The following is a 9,594-nucleotide window of genomic DNA, read 5'->3' as shown; positions in this document are numbered from 1 at the left end:
TCTCTCTCTGTCTCTCTCTCTCTCTCTCTCTCTCTCTCTGTCTCTCTCTCTCTCTCTCTCTCTCTCTCTCTCTGTCTCTCTCTCTCTCTCTCTCTCTCTCTCTCTCTCTCTCTCTCTCTCTGTCTCTCTCTCTTTCTCTCTTTCTCTCTCTCTTTCTCTCTCTCTCTCTTTTTCTCTCTTTCTCTCTCTCTCTCTCTCTCTCTTTCTCTCTCTCTCTTTCTCTCTCTCTCTCTATCCCTCTTGCCTTTTCCAATGCAGACAGCTCAAGCTTTTTATACCGGGGGAGGTTTATATTGAGTAAATAATAACTACAGTTTATTCGCTCTGTGGTCTACCTCTGCCAAAGTAAAGAAAAGCTTGTGCGTGCGTGCGTGCGTGCGTTGTTCGTTTTCTATAACAGTCCTCTGTCTCTTGTCTCTACCAGGTGCAGACATAGTGCAGTGGCTGATGAAGAACCTAGCCATTGAAGATCCAGGTGGGTGAAATGCATTTTTTTGAGCTTTTCTATTCAATGGCAATTAAAGAATGTATTAAATGTGTGATAGACCCTGCATAAACTATTACGGTCACATGTTACATGTAAGTAAATCGCTGACTGTGTCACATTCTTTACCTTGCCCACGTAGCTGAGGCCATCCACATCGGGAGTCTGATTGCTGCTCAGGGGTATCTCTTCCCCATCTCTGATCACGTTCTGTCACTCAAAGACGATGGAACCTTCTATCGCTTCCAGGTGAGCAGTAGGACCATATAAGGCAGCTTCCAGGTGAGCAGTAGGACCATATAAGGCAGCTTCCAGGTGAGCAGTAGGACCATATAAGGCAGCTTCCAGGTGAGCAGTAGGACCATATAAGGCAGCTTCCAGGTGAGTAGTAGGACCATATAAGGCAGCTTCCAGGTGACCACCACCATAGGCTAAAGACATTTAAGTTGATAAGGAAGCAAAAATGAGACAAAGAGGGATTACATTTGGTTCTGTGAATGTTCCCAGAACGTTGCATTGTGTTGTGGGAAAGGTGTAGGAATATTCTCCCGTTAACAGCTAAAAACATAACATTTCATACATCTCTGCACTGCCAGTGAGTGAAACTGTACCAACGTGACCAGTTGTTCTCCCCATGCACGTGTAGGCCACTTCCTACTCTCTTCCTCATGAGAGATCTAAAAAATGAGAGAGCAAAGACAGACATGGACAAGTGCTGTTTTGTGTTAATCTGAATTATAAGTTATAAAACACTTTCCAGCTCAGTCATGGAAGCAAGTCAAAAATGTTCCCTGGTCCCTGATCCATACCACACAATACCACATCCACTAAGGTACTTCCTCTGTTTTTACACAGGGGATCCATGACCCCATTAACCTCTTGGAACTCCCCATACCGGATCCGGTATCAGGAATACAGACTCAAGCTCATTACCATAACGCAACGTTAACTATTCATGAAAATCGCAAATGAAATGAAATAAATATGCCATCTCGCAAGCTTAGCCTTTTGTAAACAAAACTGTCATCTCAGATTTTCAAAATATGCTTCTCAACCATAGGAAAACAATAATTTGTGTAACAGTAGCTAGCAAACAAAGGATTTAGCGTTAGCATTAGCGTTAGCATCCAGCACGCAACATTTCAACAAAAACATAAAAGCCTTCAAATAAAATCATTTACCTTTGAAGAACTTCTGATGTTTTCAATGAGGATACTCTCAGTTGGATAGCAGATGCTCAGTTTTTCCAAAAAGATTCTTTGTGTATTAGAAATAGCTCCGTTTTATACATCACATTTGGCTACCAAAAAAAAACCGAAAATTCAGTCCTCAAAACGCGAACTTTTTTCCAAATTAACTCCATAATATCGACTGAAAACATGGCAAACGCTGTTTAGAATCAATCATCAAGGTGTTTTTCACATATCTCTTCATTGATACATCGTTCTTGGACACATGCTTTCTCCCCTGAATCAAATGGTAAAGTGGAAGCAGCTGGCAATTGCGCACCGAATTCGACGCAGGACACCAGGCGGACACTTGGAAAATGTAGTCTCTTATGGTCAATCTTCCAATGATATGCCTACAAATACGTCACAATGCTGCTAAGACCTTGGGCGAACGACAGAAAGTGTAGGCTCATTCCTTGCGCAATCACAGCCATATAAGGAGACAATGGAAAACAGAGCTTCAGAAATTCTGCTAATTCCTGGGTGATGCATCATCTTGGTTTCGCCTGTAGAATGAGTTCTGGGGCACTTACAGACAAAATCTTTGCAGATTCTGAAACTTCAGAGTGTTTTCTTTCCAAAACGGTCAAGAATATGCATAGTCGAGCATCTTTTCGTGACAAAATATCGCGCTTAAAACGGGAACGTTTTTTATCCAAAAATGAAATAGCGCCCCCAGAGATCCAACAGGTTAAAAATGAACGGTGGAATATCCTGTGAAATATTTACCACAACCGAACCCAAAGAGAGATCATTTAGGGGTCTGTATACACAAAGCCTCTCAGGAGTGTGCCGGAGGGGATGGCTGCCGTTTGACCAATTGGGCTATTTAAAAAATAAAAAAACCTTACTTTGATTATAATGTTGATGCTTCCATCTCTTATGACCAAAAAAGACCTTCTGGATATCAGAACAGCGATTACTCACCTCAAACGGGACAAAGACTTTTCTTTAATGAGTCTGACAGGAAGGAATATAGTGTCTCTACCAGACAAGGCCCAAATCCCCGTCATTCACATGAAAAGAAAAGACGGAAACACAGAAGGTGCAGATCAGGGTGCCTTCTGAGAATTCGTTGGCGATTGGGTAACCTGCCTCTACCATCTGTTCTATCAGCCAACCAATCACTGGAGAATAAACTGGATGAGCTCCGTTTGAGATTATCCTACCAACAGCACATAAAAATCTGAATCCTATGTTTCACTGAGTCGTGGCTGAACGACGACACGGAAACTATACCGTTGGCTGGGTTTTCAGTGCATCGGCAGGACAGAGCAGCTAATTCTGGTAAGACGAGGGGTAACGGTGTGTGTCTTATTTGTCAATAACAACTATTAAGGTCGAGGTATTTCTCGCCTGAGATTACCTTATGATAAGCTGTAGACCACACTATCTACCAAGAGAGTTTTCATCTATATTTTTCCTAGCCATCTATTTACCACCACCAACTGACGCTGGCACTAAGACCGCCATCAACCAACTGGATAAGGCCATAAGAAAATGCTAATCCAGAAGCGACGCTCTAGACCACCTTAACTCCGCACACAGAGACGCGTACAAAGCTCTCCCTCATCCTCCATTTGGAAAATCTGACCATAATTCTATTCTCCTGATTCCTGCTTACAAGCAACAACTAAAGCAGGAAGTACCAGCTCAAGAAGGAAGTGGTCAGATGACGCGCATGCTACGCTACAGGAATGTTTTGCTAGACAGACTGGATTCATCCAATGGCATTGAGGAGTATATCATCTCAGTCACCGGCTTCATCAATAAGTGCATCGACGACGTCGTCCCCACAGTGACCGTACGTACATATCCCAACCAGAAGCCATGGATTACAGGCAACATCCGCACCGAGCTGAAGGCTAGAGCTGTCACTTTCAAGGAGGGTGACACTAATCCGGACGCTTATAAGAAATCCCGCTATGCCCTCAGACGAACCATCAAACAAAGGCAAAGTGTCAATACAGGACTAAGACTAAATCCTACTACACCGTCTCTGACGCTCATCGGATGTGGCAGGACTTTCATACTATTATGGATACAAAGGAAAATCCATCCGCGAGCTGCCCAGTAACGCAAGCCTACCAGACGAGCTAAATGCCTTTTATGCTCGCTTCGAGGCAAGCAACACTGAATCATGTATGAGAGCACCAGCTGTTCCGGACGACTGTGTGATCATGCTCACCGTAGCCGATGTGAGCAAGACCTTTAAACAGGTCAACATTCACAAAGCCGAGGGGCCAGATAGATTACCAGGACGTGAACTCAAAGCATGCGTGGACCAACTGTTAAGTGTCTCCACTGACATTTTCAACCTCTCCCTGACTGAGTCTGTAATACCTGCATGTTTCAAGCAGACCACCATAGTCCCTGTGCCCAAGGAAGGGAAGGTAACCTGCCTAAATGATTAGCACTCACGTCGGTAGCCATGAAGTGCTTTGAAAGGCTGGTCATGGCTCACATCAACACCGTTATCCCAGAAACCCAAGACCCACTCCAATTTGCATACAATTTGCCCAACCGATCGACAGATGACGCAATCTCAATCGCACTCCACACTGCCCTTTCCCACCTGGACAAAAGGAACACCTATGTGAGAATGCTATTCATTGACTACAGCTCAGCGTTCAACACCATAGTGCCCTCAAACTCATCACTAAGCTAAGGATCCTGGGACTAAACACCTCCTGGATCCTGAACTTCCTGACGGGCCGCACCGAGGTGGTAAGGGTAGGTAACAACACATCTGCCGCACTGATCCTCAACACGGGGGCCCCTCAAGGGTGCGTGCTTAGTCCCCTCCTGTACTCCCTGTTCACTTACGACTGTGTGGCCAAACACGACTCCAACACCATCATTAAGTTTGCTGACGACATAGTGATGTGAAACATAGTGAAACCTGATCACCGACCACAATGAGACAGCCTGTAGGGAGGAGGTCAGAGACCTGGCAGTGTGGTGCCAGGACAACAACCTCTCCCTCAACGTCAGCAAGACAGAGGAGATGATTGTGGACTACAGGAAATGGAGGTCCGAACTTTCTCCTATTCAAATCAAACTTTATTAGTCACATGCGCCGAATAGAATAGGTGTCAACCTTACAGTGAAATGCTTACTTACAAGCCCATAATCACTTCACCCCTACCTACATGTACAAATGACCTTGACTAACCTGTACCCACGCACATTGACTCAGTACCAGTACTCCCTGTATACAGCCTCATTCTTGTTATTTCATTGTGTTACTTAAAAATATATACATATTTATTATATTTAGTTAGTAAATATTTTCTTAACTCTGTTTTCTTAAAACTGCATTTTTGGTTAAGGACTTGTCAGTAAGCATTTCACGGTAAGGTGAACCTACACCTGTTGTATTCGGCGCATGTGACTAATACAATTAGATTGGATTTGATCTAGGATCAGGTGCCGTATAATCCACATAATGTTTATTCCCAGGAAGCTCAGAGACCTTCGCAGAGGAAAAACAGAACACTGAGTATGTTCTAAATGGCAATCTATTCCCTATACTGTATAGTGCACTACATTTGACCAGAGGTGTGTGGGCCCTTGTCAAATGTAGTGCACTACACAGGGAATAGTGTGCCATTTGGGATGCGAAACAATGCCATTTCAACTCCTGCCTACTCCACTCGCTGTGCAGATTACACGATAGCAATAAATGAATTTCATGCCAGCCTCTTTTTTTTTTATCTGTCTGGAGTTTTCACAGCATGACACTCGTGTGACTCTTGGAAAGCAGTCTACTGTATATGTCTTTCTGTTGAATCAACTATATATCTTTACAAACTGACAGATATTTTTTTTTACTGTTAAGTTATTGACTAATATTGTCCTCATGCTTACCAATAAGGACTTCTCTGCACACCTCTCTTCGTCCTAACTTCTTTCTTTTCCTCTCCTAACTATTCCTCCCTTCATCCTCACTCCTCTATCTAAACTTCTCTCCATTCTCCATCCCTCTATGACTCCCAGGCTCCATATTTCTGGCCTTCTAACTGCTGGGAGCCAGAGAACACAGACTATGGTAAGTCCATAGAAATTGAATTACTAGAACAGTGATTCCCCTTTCAAAGCAATGCTCTGTGACGGTTGGAAATTCTACGTCTATGGTAAATCATTCACTATAGGTAGTGATGGGAAGAAATACTGTAAAAGAAAATGACTCGAGTGAAAGTTGCAAAAATATACTTAAGTATCAAAAGTATAAGTAGAAATAATTTCAAATTCCTTGTAGTAAAGAGACCCAGAAGGCACAATTGATTTTGTTTTTTTTAAACATTTATGGATAGCCAGGGGCACACTTCAACAGTCAGACATCATTTACAAATGAAACATTTGTGTTTAGTGAGTCCTCCAGATCAGAGGCAGTGGGGAGGACCAGGGATGTTCTCTGTTAATGAGTCCTCCAGATCAGAGGCAGTAGGGATGACCAGGGATGTTCTCTGTTAATGAGTCCACCAGATCAGAGGCAGTAGGGATGACCAGGGATGTTCTCTGTTTAGTGAGTCCTCCAGATCAGAGGCAGTAGATGACCAGGGATGTTCTCTGTTTAGTGAGTCCACCAGATCAGAGGCAGTAGGGATGACCAGGGATGTTCTCTTGATAAGTGTGTGAATTAGACCATTGTCCTGTCTTGCTAAGCATTCAAAATGTAATGAGTACTTTTAAGGAGTAACATTTACATTATTTTCTTTAGAAATGTAGTGGAGTAAAAGTAAGTTGTCAAAAAATATAAATAGTGAAGTACAAATACCCCCAAAGAACTGCTGAAGTAGTACTGTGAAGTACTGTGAAGTACTTTACACCATTGACTATAGGGGCTAGAAATCCTAACACTTCATCCTATAGGACAGTGTCTCCATCACAGCTCTCAGAACAGTCACAACCAGGAGACTCATCAGCTCCAGGGTAATATTATAGATAACGACAGCTCTCGGAACAGTCAAAACCAGGAGACTCATCAGCTCCAGGGTAACATTATAGATAACGACAGCTCTCGGAACAGTCACAACCAGGAGACTCATCAGCTCCAGGGTAACATTATAGATAACGACAGCTCTCGGAACAGTCACAACCAGGAGACTCATCAGCTCCAGGGTAACATTATAGATAACGACAGCTCTCGGAACAGTCACAACCAGGAGACTCATCAGCTCCAGGGTAGCATTATAGATAACGACAGCTCTCAGAACAGTCACAACCAGGAGACTCATCAGCTCCAGGGTAACATTATAGATAACGACAGCTCTCGGATCAGTCACAACCAGGAGACTCATCAGCTCCAGGGTAATGACAGCTCTCAGAACAGTCACAACCAGGAGACTCATCAGCTCCAGGGTAACATTATAGATAACGACAGCTCTCGGAACAGTCACAACCAGGAGACTCATCAGCTCCAGGGTAACATTATAGATAACGACAGCTCTCGGAACAGTCACAACCAGGAGACTCATCAGCTCCAGGGTAGCATTATAGATAACGACAGCTCTCAGAACAGTCACAACCAGGAGACTCATCAGCTCCAGGGTAACATTATAGATAACGACAGCTCTCGGAACAGTCAAAACCAGGAGACTCATCAGCTCCAGGGTAACAGTATAGATAACGACAGCTCTCGGAACAGTCACAACCAGGAGACTCATCAGCTCCAGGGTAGCATTATAGATAACGACAGCTCTCAGAACAGTCACAACCAGGAGACTCATCAGCTCCAGGGTAACATTATAGATAACGACAGCTCTCGGATCAGTCACAACCAGGAGACTCATCAGCTCCAGGGTAATGACAGCTCTCAGAACAGTCACAACCAGGAGACTCATCAGCTCCAGGGTAACATTATAGATAATGACAGCTCTCGGATCAGTCACAGCCAGGAGACTCATCAGCTCCAGGGTAACGACAGCTCTCGGAACTGTCACAACCAGGAGACTCATCAGCTCCTGGAGGTCGGAACTAAATCTGAACAGGGACTAGGAGTGGGTGATGAGGAGGGGAGGGATGGGAGAGGAGGGGAGGGGGGGGGGGGGTTTAGGGATGGGAGCTGATGAGGGGGTGTTGGAGGATGGGAGATGAGGGGGGTGTTGGAGGATGGGAGATGAGGGGGGGTGTTGGAGGATGGGAGATGAAGGGGGGTGTTGGAGAATGGGAGATGAGGGGGGGTGTTGGAGGATGGGAGATGTGGGAGGGTTGGAGGGATGGGAGAGGGAAAGTGAAAAGAGAAGGTAAGAGCGATGAAGGTAACTGGTGAGGAGGGAAGGGATGGGTGGAGAGGGAGATAGTGATGGATGGATGAGGAGGGAGAGATAGGGATGGATGGAGAGGGAGAGAGATAGTGATGGATGGATGGATGGAGAGAGAGAGATTGGGATGGCTGGATTGAAGGGATTTACAGAACCTCTGATAAGGCTCAGTCAGTCTTAGGTCTCTCTCTCTCGCCCTCTCTTTCTTTCTCTCTCTCTCTCTCTCTTTCTCTCTCTCTCTCTTTCTTTCTCTCTCTCTCTCTCTCTCTCTCTCTTTCTCTCTCTCTCTCTCTCTCTTTCTCTCTCTCTCTCTCTCTCTCTCTCTCTCTCTCTCTCTCTTTCTCTCTCACTCTCTCTCTCTTTTGCTCTCTCTCTCTATATATATATATCTCCCTCTCTCTCTCTCTCTCTCTCTCTCTCTCTCTCTCTCCCTCTCCCTCTCCCCTCTTTCTCTGTCCCTTGCCCCTCCCCAGCTATCTATCTGTGCAAGAGGACCATGCAGAACAAGACGCGTCTGGAGCTGGCTGATTATGAGGCGGTGGGTACTTTCCAAATGACACGCTGTATCCTATACAGTGCAATACTTTAGTATCTATAGATTATAGTATCGAACAATATGACTGTCTGACTGTAACTGGAAACATGACGTTTTTCCTCCATTTCAATAAGCCCTGGCTGATACAGGTAGTGAAACCAGCCAACATAAACTTCAAGGTTCAGTTGATTTGCAATTTGACACTCTGCTAGGTGGCTGTGGGTGGGGTGCTCATGTTCCTCTCTCTCTCCCTCCCTCTCCCCCATCATCGCCCTCCCTTCATCCCTCCCCCTACCACCTCTCTCTCCCTCCCTCTCTCCTTCTCCCCCTCCCTCTCTCCCTCCCCCTACCACCTCTCTCTCCCTCCCTCTCTCCTTCTCCCCCTACCTCCTCTCTCTCTCTCCCTCCCTCTCCCCATCCTCTCCCTCCCTCTCTCCCGCTCCCCCCTTCCACCCCTCTCTCTCCCCTCCCTCCCTCCCTCCTTCCCTCCCTCCCTACTGTCTCTCTCCCTCCCTCTCTCCTTCTCCCCCTACCTCCTCTCTCTCTCTCTCTCCCTCCCTCTCCCCATCCTCTCCCTCCCACTCTCCCGCTCCCCCCTTCCACCCCTCTTTCTCCCCCCGCTCCCCCCTCCCTCCCTCCCTCCCTCCCTCCCTCCCTCCCTCCCTCCCTCCCTCCCTCCCTCCCTCCCTCCCTCCTTCCCTACTGTCTCTCTCCCTCCCCCACCACCTCTCTCCCCCACCACCTCTCTCCCCCACTCCATCTCTCCATGAATCAGGAGAACCTAGCCAGACTACAGAGAGCCTTCACTAGGAAGTGGGAGTTTGTCTTCATGCAGGCCGAGGCTCAGGTCAAGTAAGTAAAGTTTTGTGTGTGTGTGTGTGTGCGAGTGTTTGTGTGTGTGTTTCTGTATGTGTGTGTGTGTTTCTGTATGTGTGTGTGCTCGCATGTTTGTGTTTCTGTGTGTGTGTGCGAGTGTTTGTGTGTGTGTGTGAGTGTTTGTGTGTGTGTGTGTGTATTTCTGTGTGTGTGTGTGTGTGTGTTTCTGTATGTGTGTGTGTGTGTGTGTGTGTGTGTGTGTGC

At 45.9% G+C, this 9,594-nt stretch overlaps 1 protein-coding gene across 1 annotated transcript in view; it reads left to right on the top strand.

Annotated features, from left to right (window-relative positions):
* Positions 1 to 9,594, top strand: part of LOC139415493 (regulator of G-protein signaling 6-like) — a 102,894-nt gene that overhangs the window by 75,184 nt on the left and 18,116 nt on the right. Inside the window, exons 3-7 of the mRNA XM_071163596.1 lie at positions 425 to 475; positions 627 to 733; positions 5,713 to 5,764; positions 8,453 to 8,517; positions 9,290 to 9,366. Coding sequence (XP_071019697.1) covers positions 425 to 475; positions 627 to 733; positions 5,713 to 5,764; positions 8,453 to 8,517; positions 9,290 to 9,366 — 352 coding nt within the window. The remainder of the gene's footprint in view (positions 1 to 424; positions 476 to 626; positions 734 to 5,712; positions 5,765 to 8,452; positions 8,518 to 9,289; positions 9,367 to 9,594) is intronic.

The sequence above is a fragment of the Oncorhynchus clarkii genome, chromosome 8 (genome assembly GCF_045791955.1).
Source record: "Oncorhynchus clarkii lewisi isolate Uvic-CL-2024 chromosome 8, UVic_Ocla_1.0, whole genome shotgun sequence".
NCBI lineage: Eukaryota > Metazoa > Chordata > Actinopteri > Salmoniformes > Salmonidae > Oncorhynchus > Oncorhynchus clarkii.
This window is presented reverse-complemented; position numbering and strand designations above follow the sequence as displayed.